Source organism: Anser brachyrhynchus (assembly GCF_964034855.1).
Source record: "Anser brachyrhynchus genome assembly, chromosome: 9".
Taxonomy (NCBI): Eukaryota; Metazoa; Chordata; class Aves; order Anseriformes; family Anatidae; genus Anser; species Anser brachyrhynchus.
In genome coordinates, this window is record NC_137703.1 from 18,033,916 (window position 1) to 18,053,219 (window position 19,304).

Consider the following 19,304-nt stretch of genomic DNA (forward strand, 5'->3'; position numbering starts at 1 on the left):
AGGTGCAGACCGCGAAGTTCTGACGGCTGCTGAGGGCATCAGCATTGCTCTGGGTGCAGGACAGGGAGATGGGGAGAGCCCTTGCACTCTGAAGGAAGGTTACATGGTAGAGAGCAGCTGCTACAAGATGTTCACTTCCAGCTCCCTGAGATGGGCCAGTTTTAAAAATACTCCTTCAAAATAATGCAAATCCCCCAGCAACGCTACCCTAACAAACAGTGGATGTCCACACAGACAGAAGGCTTGGAGCCAGGGCATCTGCTAGAGATGGAGGTGACCGCTGATACTTAGCTAAGCTCTCCCACAGATTTCCAAGGAAAATCTTGGCCATCCCCCTCAGATCTCCCTGTGCTCTAACAGCCCCCGAGGTGCTGTGCGTGGTCTCACTGCCCGCAGCGGCCTCGCCAAACACACGTCCCCAGCCCTCCCCGGCTCCTGCACTGCAGCACGCGGGCAGCAGCGCTGCGTGGGGAGCAGCCATCGGAGGCACTCAGAAAGACCTGCTTTTAGGTCAGAAACTGGTATTTAGTTGTGTTCTAATAGCCCCCGGATAGAGTGCAAATCCGAACGCATCCTTCCCTGCAGATAATTGCCTATAAAATGCCAAGCTGTAGTTTCAGCTCTTTAGTTGCATGAAACAGAACCTTGGGAAGTTTTAATCAAAGAAAAGAAGCTAGTGTATTACATGCTTATAAAAAAAAACGACCTCATAACACGAGAAGAATGTGGGGGGAGAAAGAACAGACCATCTGGAGATAATAATAAATCTGAAAAGAGGCAAAAATTCCAAAATCAAAGACTGGACTTCATTATTCTAGGAGAAATGACTAATTAACTTGAGAGGAAAAAACTTGTGATTCATGCACCCTGATGGAGTTTGAGACTTCAGTCTCCCTCATCAGTGTCATCGCATCATTGTCCTCTCAAAAATTATAACCCATTCCCTGCTCTGTAGATCAGGAAAGCATGATAGATTAATTTAAACAGGGTGACAATAACTGTAATGAGAAATTTTGTGTTTTTACATGCCCCAATAAGCCAACTTTAAAAATACTTAAGGAAAATTTTTTGAAGCTAGAAACACTTTTTGGGGTCTAAACATAAGTCAGACTAGAGCCAGCTTTTCTTTATTCTTAATGAGACAAGTTTGCAGGTCCTCACACTATTAACAGTGAGAAACTCCTAATCTTACCTTACTGTTAATGCAAAGATAACTGATGCTGCCACAGCCCATGGGTGTGGTAAAACTAATTCTCCTTTCTCCTGATTTAAGTGACAGCTTCCTGAGGCAGGGTCTCATCTTGCTCTGAGTTTTCATGGCACAATGTGGGCATATATTATGAACTGGTATACAAATGTTACAGCATTTCAAAATAATAAGATATGTGAAATCCTACAGCATTAACTATGTATATATATATAAAACAATAATAATAATAATAAAAACACCAGAAAACAAGAGATGCTTTTTTTTTTTCTTCCTTTTTAAGCCAGAAGCTACACAGAGAGGGGAGACAACTGAGTTTAGAGGAGAGAAACACCCCTCCTACTTCAGTGTTTTAAGAACGTTGCCCTGCAAGTCTGTATTATCGCACACCAAAATCTAACAGCATGAAGCACCTTGCGAAACAGAAGAGGAAGAATAATTTGGCTTATACCCGCTACTCACATTTAAACGGGAGCTAGCTGACATGGCTGAGAAGTTAGACGCGCCTGCAGTAATCAAGATGGCAGGGAGATCAAGATAGAGGGAGGGCGAGAAGAAGTAGGCAATTAATCAAGACAACCTTTCAATTCATTTTATCACAGAGCACGATCTCTACCAGCAGCCTGTGCATCAGCCTGCTTTGGCGTATTTCCAATTAACTGTAGATCAGAACTTCTCTGTATTACCTGTTTTATATATGGCATTGCAGAGTGCCCAGCGCACACTAACTACGGACACTTCTGTTCCTGATCTTCTCCATTATCCCACAGCCCAACCAAAACCCCTCATGTGTTACCTTCAGGTGAGACACAGAAGAAAAGAAAGTAAAGGATTAATGGATGAGAACGGGCCCTCTGTAACAATGACTGGATAGTGTGCTGCCTTTCTGTCACCCTCCTCCTTACACGAAGCGAGGAAAACATAAGGAAAAATAAAGCTTTGTTGGCAGGGGCAAGGAAGAATTCTTGGTTATCCCAGCCTTGCTTTCCAGAAGGTGGTAGACACTTTTTGGGTATAGTTCAGAGCATGTATGAATCTGTGTGCTTCTCTATGAGGGCAGGAAGGAAAGAAAGGTTAATGAACTTGCTACAGTTATTAAAGCTATTGGGTAGCAGTCCCATTGGCAAGAAGTTGCTTGCAGTCGGCTTCTCCCACAGAGCCTTTTGCACTGGATCTCAGGCAGTGAACTTTCCATATGGTTACTGACATCAGGGTCAGGAAACAGCAGCACATTGCACTGGGTTTCAGTGACATTGCCTTTGCTGTCAACACAAAACCGTGGGAGATGTTTGGGTTCCCTCCTAAACTTAATAAGGAAGACATGGTCTGCTGAATATCAGCTTGTCCATCTTTATCCCCTTCTGCTCATCCTCTCCCACCTTCATCCTCCAGCTTTTGAAACATTTCAGCATCATTTCAGTCACAGAAATTTCTACTTTAAATAAAGAAACCAGTATAGGAGTGAATATATGGAAATGCAGAAAGCATCAGACACATTACAGGCAAAACTACTAGTTCTTCCTATCTGTCTAACCCACAAGCAAAAATGTAAAATAGCTATTGAGATTCCCAAAGTGAGGAAAAAAATAAAAAAGTAAATATGCTGATTGGTTTCTAATTCTAATCCTGCAACAGATGTCACTGACACTGTGAATTTTAAGTGCTGCTTTTTAATATAGCTCCTTTCTCTTGTCAAGATGACCAAAAGATATGCATACACAAAACTAAGAATGAACCTAGAGGAGAAAGACCCTAACAAGTACCTGTTAACAAACGACAGCCCATTTGATGTCACTGAAGTCTGCTAGCCAGCATGCAAGCAGAAAGCTTCACTTATTGCTGTAGTTGTTCCTCCCAGTATACTCTCCCAGCAAATGTGGTTTCTGTTTTTCTTGTGCAGGTCCTTAAATGTACGTATAAAAAGTCAAAGCCTATGGTCTAAAAGAACTATAAGCATTGCTTAAAAACGAAAGAGAAACTAAAACATCCAAATAAAACTTCATGCGTAGGTCTTGTATGTTCCTAGAATGAATGATTAACTTAAACGCATTACTTACTCTTAAAGCAATGGAGAACTGATGAAGCACAGAATAAAGACCGACATTCCAGAAGAACTGTCTATAACTATAACTGCCATATGTTTATATATATATACACGGAAAAGAGAATCCTCTGAAGGCTTATTAGGGAGTCACACAAACATCTGCAAAACTTAGCTGTCAGGCTAACAGACATCTCCACCGGAGGCATGCTTGTACCACAAGCAATCCATGCCACAATTCCGCAGTTTGGGCCAGCATTTAGGACTCTCCTACATTTTTGCCGACAGTGGTTTGCCCCTGACTTCATGTGCTACCTTGGCATAGCTAATTCGGCTTTGTCCCTGTGCTGGAGAAGGCAGCTGTGCTACTTCCCCTGCCTTGCTTGCTCTGGCACGCCTTGCCATGCCAGGGCACCAGCACCTGCCAGAACGGGCTGGCTCCTCCTGGCAGATGGCGAGTCAAAACGGCCCCTGTGCTATTCGGGTATCTCAAAGACGAAACGAGAAGCCTGACTACTTGCTCAGATTGAATGCTGCTTCCCGAAGGTCATAGGCTTCTCTTTCGATGGCTGACCACCAAGAACTAGACACCAGTCCCTGTCCATCAGGGCCAGGTCTTCAGTCAGCACTCTGGCTCCTAATTTTCCACACTGGCTTTCAACAAGCTTTCCAAGCAAGGAGAAAATCAACGTGCCTCACAACAGGGCTCAAACACAGTGCAGGAAAAACTATGCAAGAGTTGTGACAGAGGACCCTCCTAATTAGCTAGGTTCCTAGCAAGAGATTGCTCCTCAAACAGGACCATCGCCTCCACTCCCAAAATAACTGAAAGTCAGTAATTTTAGCTACTTCAGAAGGGGACTAGACTTGCCCTCAAAGCAGGTGACCACACACCGCTGAATGTGCAATATTCTTGCAATATTTTTGCAATTATTCCCCATTTGAAGAAGCCAGGACACTTCACCAGACTCACAACAGGTCTTCCAGTCCAGACAGCCACTTGTCTCTCCCAGTGGCACCGCACCTCATCTGCGGTTATCAAGACCCAAATTCTCCATTCTTGGAGCAAAGCCTCCATTACTGCTCCGGAATTCAGTGCTAAGCAGCACGGCTGGTCTTAGTATTTCCAGGAACGTGACACATTTGATTGTGCATTAGCCCAGTAAAATTTAATAGCCTACAAGAAGATATGGCTAATTGGCATGAGTTTATAAATTCCTATTTAGCATCAAAATATTTGAGATTAAGGAAACAAAAGAACACACGCTCAGCAGTAACATGTACTGATAGGGGCTGTTACAGTATGCAAAACATCTGAGCACTGACTAATTTGGCTGCAAGCTCTTGTTCTGAAAACAGTGTCTGGTAATAATAATATGATCCCAAAGAAAGGGTCCTACAGGGAAGTTATTTACTCTCTCACAAAGGCCATATGATTTATACATGTTGTCATTGCCTATGCCAGAAAATTGATGACTGATCACCACCTATTCATTTCAGTACCTGGTATCCAGCCTGAATTAACTAGATTAGGCCACATGGAATTTCTTTACTATTTACAGAGAAACTGAGTATAACATTTGGTTTAAGTCAATACAAGGAAGGATCTTTTAATCTGAATCCAGTAAGAACTAGAATATATTAAAGCAGCATGAATTAAATGCTTATTATTTGTCATTACTACTCATTTATAACACAAACATCTGGATTCCATAACCATAGCCCAATAAAATGGTATTAGTGGGGAGAGCAAAATAATTATATAAATACCATCTAGTTTGTTAAACATTTGCAAAGCACTGCAGTCACTCATCCATTCCCAGCTCCTGAAGCACATTATTTGGCTTTTGTCTTGTTGGCTGGGCATTGATTCCTAAGTGTTGGTAGTCCAGTTCTGCAGCTCCCTCTGTACAGGCACAGGATCCCCTATTGAGATATTCCACATCCCCAGTTGCTGGGGCCAGACCTTTTGGGTAGCAGTGCCAGGGAGCGGGCAAGAGCGGGCAGAGACATGGAAGCAGTCTTAGCAGATGGGAAAAAAAAAAACAAAAAACTTTTGAGAACAGCATAACCAAAAAGGAGTAAAATCATGTAGGGGAAAGAATTTCTAATGCCTAAGAAACAACAGCACACATCAAAGCACCTGAATATGCTACAGAGTATGGTCTGCTTAATATTAATTTCAAATGGCAATTTTATTCATATTAGGCTTGTAGATAATGCTTGCAAAATATGAATATGTTTAGTTTATTTTCCAAGCCACTTACTTCTCAGATCAATTGAAGTATGCAGGGTTTTTCTAGTGAAGCCTTCATCACTTGCAGCCTCTGATGGCTTTAACAGATGGCAATGACCTATTAAATACTGCTCAAATCATGATTATTTCATTGACCGCTCCTTTTAATTTGAAGTCTATGAAATAATAATTACAGTAAAACTCAAACTGCTTTATTATTATGGCTATGATATATATATATATACTTTGTACGCATATGAACTTGTCTTGGTTTCTCCCTGCAGCGGAGCGGGTCTGAGCTGATGTGTCCAGGTTAGCTGTGAACATTTCCGGAGGTACAAGCTCCAGAATTTTAATGTACCTACTACATGTAATTTTTTTACATCCCTACTGTACCACTTACACATCATAAAGTGTTGTGAACTATCATGCACAGTGCTCTCCTAAACTGCCCACTTTTACAAAGTCCATAAAAATGCGGTCATTGTTTGATATACATTTAATTATAAAATCATCTCCACCCCTCTTTCTACTCTTTGACGAAGAGTCTGTTCAGCATTACGTGGATCCAACCAAAAATGCTTAATGAGGAAAAAGAAAGCTGTACTACCCAAAGAGCAATTAATGCAGAAAAACTTTAGCACTACGGTGTTTAAAGCAGACTTGCTCTGCTTTTCCTCCTCCTGGAGACTAAGACAAGAAAGATGCTATTAAAGAGTTAAAGTAACTCTGCGTGAGTGCCTGAGCCAGAGAAACAAACCACAACCCTCTGACAAGAGCTCAGCACCACCTCCTCCGAGAGGGTACTGTCAGGATCGGCTTTTCCATTCAGGAAGAGCAGGCTGTCACCTGGGGCAGCAGAGCAGCTAGGGACTGCATATTGTTAGCCTAACAGCAGGATGTAAGGGAGGGCACTTTCCAATTAACCTGAGGCAGCACATCCCCCAGAGACAGGTGCTGGATAATGTACAATGACCAAACATAATAGAACAGGAACATTCTGGACTTGAGCATAAGGAAGCTGAACAATCATCAGTGCAACCAAGGCTCCAGCAAAAGGAAAAAAAAAAAAAAGGAAAAAAAAAACAAAAACAAGCAAAAAGCACTCTTGGGAGCTCTCCCCTCAGTAAGTAATATCCCTGCTTTTTTAAATCCTCCTGCAATGGTGTTTTTGCTGCTTTCTCCATCCCACACCAGTTTTTCCTTGCAAGAATTCAAAGACCCCCTTCCATCAGCTTGCTGGCTATCCTACATCTTTTTTGGTGTTCTAGCACTGATCAAGGGGTAAAAACATTTGAAACACGGTGCAGAAAGTGCAGAAAGACCACCTGCAAATAAGAGCGTTTTGCCTGCAGACTCTGCGTGACTGACAGCATCGTTCAGGCTTTGGGGAAAGGAAGACATAGGAGGAGACGAGCACCACTTTCACACAGGAGCCGTGACACAGCACAGAGCTCCCTCTGTCCACCAGCAAGAGCTGTGCCCGCTGCTGGGCTGCGGTGCCCTCTTAGAGTCCTGGAAGGGCCACGGGCCCCGCTCCCAGCTGGGCTGGTTCGGATGCAGAAGTGCCCAAGCCTGCAGCGGGACCGCCTGCCCAGCCCAGCCCAGCCCAGCCCAGCCCAGCCCGAAACACACACAGCCCACCCCACGGCGCCTTCCTGCGGCCCTGCCGTGTGGTTCTGTCAGAGGGACGGGACAGGGCCGCGCTTACCGGTGTGCTGAGGCCGCTGCACTGCTGCCGCCATTTTAGGGCTGAGGGGAAGCATGGCGGCAGGCGCTGGGGTTCTGGCTGCTTCTGGAAGTTTCCGCATGGCGCCCCCTCTGCCTGGGGCTTCATGCTTTGGCCCCAGCGGCAGGCAGCCCGCGGCTCCCGAATGGGCTGTGCCAATGGAGGCCTAGTGGTGAGGCATCGGCTCCCTGCCCTGCCACGTGCCCCAGGGCGCGCGGCAGCTGCGTGGGCTTTTTCCTTGCACAGGGGTACCGGCTGCCATGAGTCCTGAGCAGCCTTTTCAGAATGCTCGCGAGGCGCTCCATCACTTAAAACATATCTGAAGAGCTGCTCTTGCTTTTCCAAAACAAATAAAATTTGGAGCTGAAAGCCCAGTCCCTTTGGAACTTGTCAGTCTCCATCGTGCGGCCCCCACCTTACGCTGCGTTTGAGCTGCGCAAGCAGGGGAGAAGACTCTTCTTCCAGCAGCCGTGGCTGTGGGGAAGAGAAACAGATGAGTGATTCAATCTAACAGTTCAGCTGAGGAGCCCTCACATGGTTACAGCAAAAGGCTCTAAGCTGGAGGAGCACGATTGGAAGGCTGCAACTGACTTGCAGCATGACCTTAAGTAAATTACTGCAAAGTTTCTGGGCTTTCACTCCCCTCCAAATCAGCGCAACAGTATCACCACGCCAATGGGAGGCTGGCAGTACTGCCAGTGCTGCAGCACACAAAATTGGGAACTTGGGAGTCAAGTCTGCAGCAGTATGAATCGATGCAGTGCTTTGTTCCTGCGAGCAGTATTTATAAGTTTCACATGGTTGGGCCTCTGCTGGCTTGAAAGGGATTACTGCTGATTTTCACAGGTGCAAAAAAGAAAACCCAAGCAGCACAGCTTGGAAGGTATATATTTAATGCCTCTAGTTCCTCCAGCATATATGGTGAAAACTGTAGAGTGTAATGATGCTCAGGTAAAATAGTATTATTTGCTACTCTTGCATAAATAAAGTCTAGGTAGCCTCATTTAAGAAGCAGTAAAGCATTTGTAATTCTCCATTTTCCTATCCCCTAACTTACTATATTACTTTCACTATATTGAAAATATAGGTCTACCTATAGGTATGGTCTACCTACCACAATTTATTTCAGTTCTGTAACTGAAACATTCTGAGAATGTTTCTATAAATTGCATTTGGTGAAAGTACTTCTAAACATGAAACAAAAAACCTTCTGTTAATTACTCTGTCATATTTGCTGTAACAACCACCACTTATTGCCTGCAAATCTGTAAACTGGCATAACTGTGAAAAAGAAAACTAAGAGAACTGGACAGTATTAAAGGTAATTAATTAAAAAAAAAAAAGAAAAACATAGGTTTTAGGAGTTTTCAGGTGTTTTTGTAATGTTGGCTCACATGTAACAATAGCAATAAACATACTCTGCAGTTCCTGCTAGAATATTTCTGTGTTAAGAGTCTATTGTTTTCGTAGAAAGCAGATATTCTCCATAAACTCCACTGGCAGCTGCGTCTCTGTGATACAGGAAGGCAAGACATACTGCACTGAAACAGCATCCAAAGGCCAATGCAATGACGACACACACAACAGACGCTCAGTTTTAGGGTTTATTTCATCTGCTAACATTCATTCTTGATCTAGACAAAAGCAATTAGATGATTATTTTTTTTAATCTATTTTTTTTCTTGTGGAGAAAAAGAAAAAAAAATCTTTTAACACTTTTTTTTTGTAAGATGCCATAAATAAATATATAAAGCTTTAAGTGTTACTTGGCTCAAATTGAACAGTTGTCTTTTATTTTTTGTTAAGCTCCTGATGTGGAAAAAAAAAAAGTGCAAACCATACACATTCAGCCTAACAGAATGACTCCAGCCACAATCACTTTTGGAGAAGCTGAATCTGTTTGATCTACAATATGGAGGATGGAAGGTGGGTGGGGGAAACATCTTACTGTATTTTTACCCTCAGCCACATAACTCCTAGCAGATAAAAATGGAGTTCCCTGGTAGGTAAAGCATACAAGAAAGGGGGGAAGGAAGAAAAGAAAGTTCTGCCTACATTGCCCTTTCCCTTTCTTGTGCAGATTGTACAGCACAGAGGAAAGAAGAGACAACATAAGGAAAGCCTTAGACAAAATCATGAGAATGAAAAATAAAATCAGCAGGAGGGACTGGTGAAAAATCCTATGGCTGTTGCATGTTTGCCTGGCAGACTACAAACAAACACAGAGAAACTTCACGTTGAGAGACAGTGGGGATTTTTGTCTTTTCCTTATATAAAAAAAAAAAAGATGGAAAGGGGCAATAAAAATAAGTTACATCATATTCCAATATGTACAAAACAAATCATGCTCAGTAAATCATTTGAATATAAAATTATTCATTATTGTACAACTCTCTCAATCCAGTCTGCAGAATAGACAACTGGGGAAAAACAGGGAGGGGGAACTGTGGGGCTTTGAGGGATGAAACAGACTAATTTGCAAATTGTGTTTTTTTTCAGCTTGCATGAAGAATTACAAAGAATACCATCACCTGCAGCTGGGACAATACAGGCTTTAATATCCACGTGCTTATCAGGACTGCATTAATCTTGGCAAGAACTGTAGATGGGACAAAACAAACAGCCACAGATAGCTCAGACTGTGTGTGCAGACACTAGCTCCACTGCCTGCCTGCTGGTTTACCTGGAACTGCTGCTAAACGACCTGTGCTTTAACAGCCTGGCTCTATTGCTGATCAGGCACTGAATCCTACAGTCACTTCTGCCACTGGAATATGAGCTGCTAATATTAGCAAAAACAAGAACAAAAAGGTAACACATCAGCCCTGTGATTCAAATCCAGCAAATACATTGAGTTGTATTCCACGCTATAGCCGTGGAAATACAACATTTAGCATACTCTATGTTGCCAATTGCTGTAGCGCTACCCAGCTTTGTAATAATTCAGAAAATTCTGTGGGATAGGAGGGGTCTGAGTACCTCAAAACATGAATAAGGAGCTAGAGAAGCTTCCAGCCCCAGGATATATATCTACATCAGGCCTTGTTCTTTTACTGTCAGTCATTACTTCCTGTAGCTGTTCAGTGGTCTCTGTGAAGTGGTTTGATGAGCTCAGTGACACATCCACTTCCTAACTGATGTATGTCCACACTGCCACCGAGGTGGTCCTTCTGCCTTGCTCATGCTCACTGCTCTTTCTGCTCCTACTGGACAGCAATGGGAGAGAGGAGGGAAAAGCTTGTTGGGATCCTCCTGCTGCTGCTTCCATTTCCACCCCTGTTTTGTAGGCAAGTACAGGACTATTGGGTGCAAAAACATCACCCTTAAATGCTCTCCATTTACTCCAAAATTCTGGGCATGAAGGGTGGAACTCAAACAAGCCAGAAATTCACACAGATCCTTTGTTGAGAGGTGTTTTTTTCCTCAATGACTTTGAACCCAATGACAGCCTGGGTCTACAATCTTACAGTCGATCCTGTATTTGCGACCTGGGTAGGGTACAAGGTGACATCTGACTGGGAAACTTTTGAGTAGGAGGCAAACTCCTTCAATACAACTAGCTGGAATGAGACAAACGAGCAATAAAATGCTTTCTTCTGCAGCAACACCTACCAAGCAGTGAAGTTCATTGTTTAGGTGTCTAAAAGCAAAAAAAAAGACCTCTTCCTTCTTAGCACTGTAGCATATGTTGTCCTTTCCACCTTCCCGAAGCAGGAAGGGAGTCTGCTGGCAAATCCCCGCTCACGGCATCACCCTCTTTTGCAGATGTGCAAGGGTCTGCACAGCGGAAGGCAGCAGAGGCTAAGACCCATCATCTTTGGCGTGGTACCAGGTAACTGCTTATCCCAAATGCTCACTCACACTAGTATTGCTGGTTGTATAAACCCTTAGAAATCCCTTTCACAGTCCCAGCTCTTGTAAAGGTTCTCCATAGGGTGTCCCTGGAACACAACAGAAACACTGTGGGGATAGACATGCATCCGAGTGTCCCAGGACCATGTAAAATCTGAATTCAAGGGGAACCATTTGTGGTTGGACTAGACGATCTTGGAGGTCTTTTCCAACCTTAATGATTTTATGATTCAAGCTCCAGTGAAAGACCAGTCACAACCTTGCACCTGCCTTCACTGTACCCATCACTTGCCTCTCCTGACTTGGATCATGATGCATTGACTGGCCTCATGGAGAAACACCTTATTTAGGGAAGAAGGTGTTGGTGTGTCTGGAAGTCACAGGAAAAACATTTTGGGAGAAAGGGGCACATATTGAACAAGGATGTACTGTCTGGCCACTACTTCTGCCAGAGTGCCTTAAAGCCATTGTTTCTGTTCATTTTAAAACTACATATACAATTTGCATGTTGTTGTAGCATCAAATAATCCGTCCTAAAAATAAAATAAATTGTACCACTTCAAACTGTAGTACATAAAAATCACAAAAAAACTACATTCACATTATGTTAAAAAAGTTCCCTTAAACCCACTAGAGGAAGAAAATCATGCCATGTATGCCCTGCAACATATGCTCTGGCACACAGCACTGAAAATAAATCAAAGTGTGGCATACAGCCTTAAATAGACCAGCACAGCAGTCAAGGTGTGGGATGGCTTTTGGGTCATTCTCTTCATTTCTGATATTCATACTTAAAATCTGTTTCAAAGTGTCCTATACCTCTCATACTTTGGAGTACCTCTTTACAGAGAGGGCATTTGCTTTCCCAATGTACAGATGCAGAAACTGAGGTATTTGCCAGGAACAGGATTTGAATCTACAAATTCCTGCCTCAGTGCTAAGCTGAGGTCAGACCTCCTTTTGTGGGTTGAAGTGAAACTGTTAACAAGACTTTGTAGTTTAAATTCTTTTGCTTGTTACTGTAATATATTACAAAGAAAACAGAACAAGGTCTTCTACTGACATGCTTCTAGGGTCAGACGCTGCCTCTGATTTAGAGAACCCTGCAGATAGATCCATTAAAATCCAGCTGGTTACTCAGAGCCCATAACACAGAAACAACTCAGGCAAAATGGGCCCAATTATGGTACTGGTCCTGATCATACACAGTCCCATTTACTAGCACCCTTTGGTAGATGAGAGCAGAATTTGGCCTTCAATATAGAATTGTTCTCAAAGTCAGTACTGGCATATGCAGTACTGCCTGAGTGTCCACAGTGTGCCCTCTTCTGGAGCCGTGCCGATGGGCGCTGTGAGCATGGCTTAGCTGCAGTAACCATTTGTGCATTATGGATCTGTGACACGGAGCGCACAGTGAAAAGCCTTCGGGTAAAGCTGGAAACTGTGCATATGAAACAGTTGCTTTTTATATCTAGCGTATTGGTTTTGTGGGTAAACAGCCTGTAAAATTGCATTTTTAAAATATAAACGTTTTCTTTAGTTACAGCAATACATAAAAGTGCTGGGAACTACCAAACATAGCTCCTCCCAGTCTTGGAAGTCAGAGATGAGCAAATGGATTTGTAATACCTTCTGCCCCCAAGCCAACAACTGAAAATTGCTTCATATTGCTTCCCACATCTCAGCTAGGAACAAATGCTTATGGTGAGGCATACGCATCTCTGGAAGCAGGGGCCATTTTGTAATAAAACCTTAAAGACAGTGACAACCACCAGCAAACATTGGTAACAGGCGAATGCACGGGTAACAACATCTCACTGTGCTTAAAGATGACCGTGTGCTTGAGCACTTTGCAGCACCAGGATGCAGACCTGACCAACATTCATCTGAAATCAGCAGGATTCTTCAACTTCATTGGACTGTGAATCAAGTATGTAACAGGATTATTTGAACCCAATGTGCTGTTTGTAACCTCTGTTCCTAAGTTTTTAGTCGGCTTCACTCTTCTGGAGAAGAACATCTCCAGAAGCAAGGTGTATACCTCGGGGTCTACACAGAAGAAACAAGGCAGCTCCTGTGCTTAAGGTGGCTACCTCCTTTGCAAACCTCAGTGTGAATTTGAAACTGTTGGAAGCAGGGTACAGAGGCAGAATGAAAATACAAAACAAGCAGCACTGCAGTGGATTTGTGATTGTGTGATTTTTAGAGAGATGCTAAAAAATGACACACTAAAGCTGAATGTATCATCTCTCTTCTTCTCCTTCTGTGATTTCAATGCCATAATTGACCCACAGTTACCATGGCCTTTGAAAATCAAATCATATTCCATTTGATTCATATTTTACCCTAGACAATAGCTGGTTCAGGACTAACAGGCTGAGTAATAACGGGGTGAAACATGAAGCGGGCAAAAACTGCTTCATTTCCATGCTTCCAGCCAAACAAAGAAATGCTTGCAACAGCAAGAAAATAAGCCATACTTTAATTTGTTGAGTGGGAAGAGGAATTAGAGAAGTCATTGTTGTTCTCTGACTCAGAAGTCAGTAAGCAGAACTTGGTTAGACTGTCACCATACTGTAGGATTAAACTTACATGGGTTCCTGAAAAACAGCATTAAAAGAGAAAGAGCTCTGCTTTGAAAGTGGTCTGAGACTAAAAAAACATTATCCATGATTCCCGTTTCCAGTTTTTTGAACACAGCTTGTTCATTTAAAGCAAGAGCTGCAGAGCAGGCACTCTGCCAAAAGACAATGTGCACTGTCTCATAATTAATTCAAACCCATAGTCAGAAATTTTTACAGTTCTGGAAGAGAGCCCCATCCTGTTCCCACTTAAATCAGTTCTAGTGACTTCACTGAAAGCAGGCTTATGGCCATTATCTCTTGACACAACCAAGTAAAAATAACTCAATAATACAGGTATGGGTATGTCTGCATGCTTGTTGCAGTTCAGCATTTCACATAGCAATGAACAAAACAAAATCACCCCCTCATCATGTTGCCATTAATGACTGATTATTTGCAGGCTCTTCCTGAAGACCTTCCTGGAGACTTGTCCTGCAGACTTACGAGGGAGTATTGCTACTTCACTTGTCCTCCCTTTCTCAGTCTGCAGGATAAGGTTTCATTTGCTGTTAGCACATTATATTGATGAAGGCGAGTGGAAGTTGTGTAGGGTGACATTATGGCATGGGGCCGCATGTTTGAGCCTATGTGGAATTTGGTTGGCTTTGAAATTGGTTTGGGACCTGCCTGTGAAACAAATGTGGGAGCTCTGTGCAAGAACTCCCTATTATTTTTATGAAGTTGCGTATGTATATGTGATACCAGTGCAATGTATCAAAACCACTGTGCTAAGTACGTATCCTAGGCCACAGTCAATTTGATTTAATGTTTCTTATCCTCTGATGTTTTTCTTCTTTTATTCTTATGGTGCTCTATTTTCTGGCAGTGGCTGCCAGCTGAAAGTTAGCGACTGCCCTTGTGCTTAGATCACAGCCTGACAGTACAACACATCCTCAACTTAGTCACTGTTATCATTTACTTACAAACAATGCAATTCCCATCCCACCTCCAAAAACATCCACAAAAGAACACCTCAATTTCCTTGTTTTTTAATTATGTATCTTTATACCAATACGCTCAGGAGACAAACAGATTTAAAAAATCCTACATCTGACATTTGTGTTTGAATTGTGAGGATAAGAAACATTTTTTTGTATTTGGCCTTAAGAGTGGGTAACCGCATTTGTGCATTTTTCACCTCTGTATTATAATGTTGACCGTTTTTTTATTTTTATGTATTTATTTATTTTTTTAAGAATCTTACTGGTCTTGTAAGAAACAGTAAAAAGACCCTATGTTTAAGGAAGCAATCTATCTTCTGTTTTACAGACTTGCTTTTAAATAAAATATTTTTTCTGTTGTTTTGTAATTTTACTTCCATGATCTTTTATATGGAAACCCTAGAGTATCATTAATATAAAAGTCTGCCTAGGCTACCACTTTTCTATAATATGGCTCATGTAGTCCTCAGTGGGCAAGCGTCCTTGCTCTTCGGTCTCTTCCTTGGGAAGTGCTTCATTGGACCGGTGAAGAAGCCTCTCTTCCCGATTCTTTATCCTCTGCTCCATCCTCTCTAGCTGCCGTTTGTACTGGTAGCGCTGCTGGAAGAGGTCCTTTGCATAGTCATAGAGCTGCATGTCCAGGTCATTGAGCTCCTCAATCCTCCGGATGGTGTCATTATCCACCTCCACCCCTCCTGCCCTGGTGCTGTTGTACTGCATAAAGGGCCGGATGAATTTCAGATTAAAAGTTCTCTCAAACAGGTACTGAGTCTTTCTCTGGAACTCTGTCAGGCCAAAGAAGGCCATGTCTTTGAGGTTCTTTTTTGCGCTGTCCAGCAGGATCTGTGCTCGCTTGTTCTCTGGGATGAAAGACATGTTGTAGCAGCCCACTAAGCTCAAGTCAGCCAACATCCTCACCTGGCGGTTGTTGGCCAAATTATACGGGCAATCCATGAACTCCTGCAGTGTGCAGCCTGACCAGTCTGTGCCTTCATAGCACGATGGCAGCTCTTCAGGAGTTGGCGTCCTGCCATCACACATGTGCAAGGAGGTCTTCCAAGTAGCTCCTCGTTGGACATGACGCCATTCGCTGAGGTAACGAGATACAGGGTCTCTCAGCAGTGTGATGTAATAAAATTTTCTACAAGAAGAAGAGAAAATAAAATTAATGCTCGGCTAGTAACTAGAAAGATGCTTGGAAAAATGAGATCCAGAGTAAACATAAAAAAGAAAAGAGTAAATCAACATCAGAGCACCCATTCCACTGTACTCCTGGACTATTTTCTTCTTGCAAACTCTCATGCTAAGTACTGTGTGCAACATTAGATCCATGTTTCTCATTCTCATTGCCCACCATTTTACTCTTGCCAGTATCTCTTTCTCCAGTGCATCCCTTTCTAGCAACGGATTGCAAAGTCAGAACAAATCATCAGGATTCAACTCATATACCAACTTCAGAGAGCAGCTGCAACTTTAGAAGCTGCCTGGCCTTTCACACTAGCACATACCCTCTGAATGAGCCAAGACCTGCTCTGCAGGACATGTCCATAACTGCTCTGTTTATGAGCTGGGCTATCATTTTTGCTTCATGTAGCTGCTGACCAGGACACCTACTGCTTGACTGATCTGGCTGCCAAGCTGAAATCTGGGAATCTGCACTGAGTAGCAGGACAACACCACAGGAACATAAGTGAAAAATAAAGGTAAATCAGGAATGCAATATGCTTTGTAGAAAAAGAAGGTATGAGATGACACCCAGAAACAGTAGCAACAGTTTATTGTTTCAGCTAAGCTGTTATCCATTAAAATTTAAGAGAAGCTTTTGATACATGTGACTAAAAAGGGTGTGAAAGGAAAACAGTCGGGAAGAAAACTGGGCTCTTTTGCAGTTCGGTGTGTAATGAAGTCCACAACAATCCGAGCAGTCCCTTGAACTGAAAACATGACAGCTGCTGCCTACAAGGAGACCACCTGGCTTTGGCTCACATTGAGCCTGGATAAAGTTATGCGATTGATAATGATGGCAGTTTGCAATGTCCCTCTCCAGACAGAGGGAAATGGGATATATATTTTTTTCCTTAAATGTCTTGGGACCGTAGTGTCTCCAAGTGTTTCTACAATAAGGAAATACCTTCTCTAGTTGCTGAAGTTGGCAAGGAATTAAATCCACATGTGCTCCCAGTGCATGGGGCTGTGTGACACTGCACAGACAGGAGCATCTAGCTTTGGCAGGGTAACACATACATCTATAGGCTACAGGAAATACTTTATATAGGGGGTAGCAGCAGAATCATTTCCCAACCAGAAATGCATCTTTGGAATGCTGATATGGCTCTCTGCCCTGCCAGGAAGGCTTGAGAGAACTGAATGTGATGGCCATTATGAGGATACTGCACAGTTTTTTAACTGTGCAGTTAAAAAATTTATATAATTTTTAACTACATTTTTATTTAATTTTAAAAATTAACAAATGTCTGCTCTGGCTAATATTAACGCACCCACGTTTTCCTAACACCTTCAATATTTTTCTTCCCAGAAGTAATCTAAATTACTGCAAAAAGAATAATTTGATTTAAAGAAAATACATCAATGACATTGCCCGGGAAGTCTGATTTTAAGGAATGCTTGCTTTCCCAAGTTATTACTGATTTACTGAAGGTTTGTTCCAAAGCAGGATGTTTTGGTCTTTTCAACAATGGTGATGGGTGTCAACACAGGCTCCAGCTTCTCTCCTCTTTTCTGCCTTCATAACTAGGACTGCTAAAAACATTTGCTATTTTTGGAAAGTTTTCCGTCTCTCTTCATAGCAGGGGCATCACACTGTCTAGTAATACTGTCTAGTACACTGTCTGGCTACAGGGAGAGAGGAGAAAGAAGGGGAGCAGAGTACATAAGAGAAACATTTCCCTTAAATTTACCTTGTTTTCCTGCATTTACACTGCAGCCTGTAAGGGTTCAACTACCCAGACTGAGATGCAGCTATGAATTATATAAAGAGTGCTAAGAAACCTCTAACAGATGGGAATAAAATATGACAGTGGAAGGAAAAGGGAAGCAATGATGAATGCCAGATGTTCGAGTGACAGACATTGATGCTAAACACTACCAGCATTTTTTTTGACTTGTGAACGGCACTGGACTTTTTATTTACACCAATGTAATCCAAAGGTTGCATTTTTTCCTGAAGCAGGTCTAAGCCAATTTTTATTATGTTGCTTACACAAGCAACTAGAAGTTTCACCTAAGATCAGGGACTCATTTGTGACACATCCAAAGGCACAGGAGGAACTGATTCCTGTTCAAACGTGCAGTCTATAGAAGTACGGATAGAGGAAAAAAAGAAGAATTAGTATCTGCATTTTGTTGACCCCCTTTAAGAGTCTTTTAGTAAATCATATTAACAAACATCATACAGAACTTTTAGGATCCATCGAAAGAGAGACAACTTCATCAGGACATGAACTGTAAAAAGGTGAAGAAGCCAGTATTTCTTTCTTCAGACCTACACTATAAAAGCTATTATTTCAGTTGAGGTGATGCACTGGTAAATATTTTCCCATGAGTGATCACTCTCCAATATTCATCTTAGTGAACAGAAAACACAGAAAACACAGCTCCTTCCCAGACCTGTCACATAGAAAAGTGCTTGAAGAAGGGAGCTGGCCTTCTAACACAGAAAGAAGATGTATCTTTGAAAACTGGAATATATGCAGCACAACCAGGCACCTTGAGGTACTTTGGGAAGTCGTCCCAAACAGGTATAAAATAAAAGTATTTAGAAAAAATAACAAAACAGAGACCACAGTGCAAAAGAATAGTTTAAACTGCCTAAGTTGAGCTGCACCACTGACATACAGAAAGTTGTGCTCCTAAAGCTGCATTCAGCTTTCCGGAAGGGCATTGGTTTCAGAGGCAAAGGTTCACTCAGCTCTCAGGGAAGTAACAGCACATCTTTAGGAAGACTGGAGCCTCGGGAACCAGAGAGATAAGCCACTTCAGTATTAGGTGAATGACCACGGAAGTATTCACCCAAGAAACTCCTTAAGATACTTAGGTTTCCATTCTCGAACTGTAACTTGGGAATTGCATTTCAGTTCAGAGAAAAGTTATACATCTCTCTAGAGTGCATCCATTAGCAGCATAGTTATTAACATTGTGAGCCAGAAAGTCAGGAGAACTTAGCGCCAGCATGGTTGAGAACACAAGCAGTGCCACTTGTCAGCAGTGGTTTGATATTTATGAGGAACCACATGACTAGTAAGTTCTCTTTTGTCATCAGAGATAAAATAAACCCATAAACTACATGGAGCTGTGAGTGCCCCTCCTTTCAGCATGGTGCCCCAGACAGCTACTTAACTCAAGTATTCCTGAAGACTTATTTCAGAAGCATGGTCTTCTCCTAGTCCAGATGGTTCCACTCAATACTGCCTCATAAAAAAAACAATCAACCCCAGTTTGGTCATGCAATGCCAAGTCTCATGGGCCTTCCTGGAGTTAACAAGCTTGAGAAGGAAAATGGACATTCTAGTGAAGAAGATATTTCCTTTCTTTTTCTCCATATGAGAAGCTGGGCAGAACAGCATCACTACCCTTGTGGGCTCCTCTTCTACATATCCATGGGGTTGTGAACCCCAGAAGAACAAGGAAAAGCAGAAGCTAAAGTCACATCTCTGC

At 42.5% G+C, this 19,304-nt stretch overlaps 1 protein-coding gene across 2 annotated transcripts in view; it reads right to left on the minus strand.

The window, feature by feature from the left end:
• Positions 1 to 8,807: 8,807 nt before the first annotated feature.
• HS6ST1 (heparan sulfate 6-O-sulfotransferase 1) overlaps positions 8,808 to 19,304 on the minus strand; it is a 184,699-nt gene continuing 174,202 nt past the window's right edge. For both annotated transcript variants that reach the window (XM_080605140.1, XM_080605141.1), the window contains one exon: positions 8,808 to 15,771. In XM_080605140.1, coding sequence (XP_080461266.1) covers positions 15,063 to 15,771 — 709 coding nt within the window. In that variant the 3' untranslated portion in view covers positions 8,808 to 15,062. The remainder of the gene's footprint in view (positions 15,772 to 19,304) is intronic.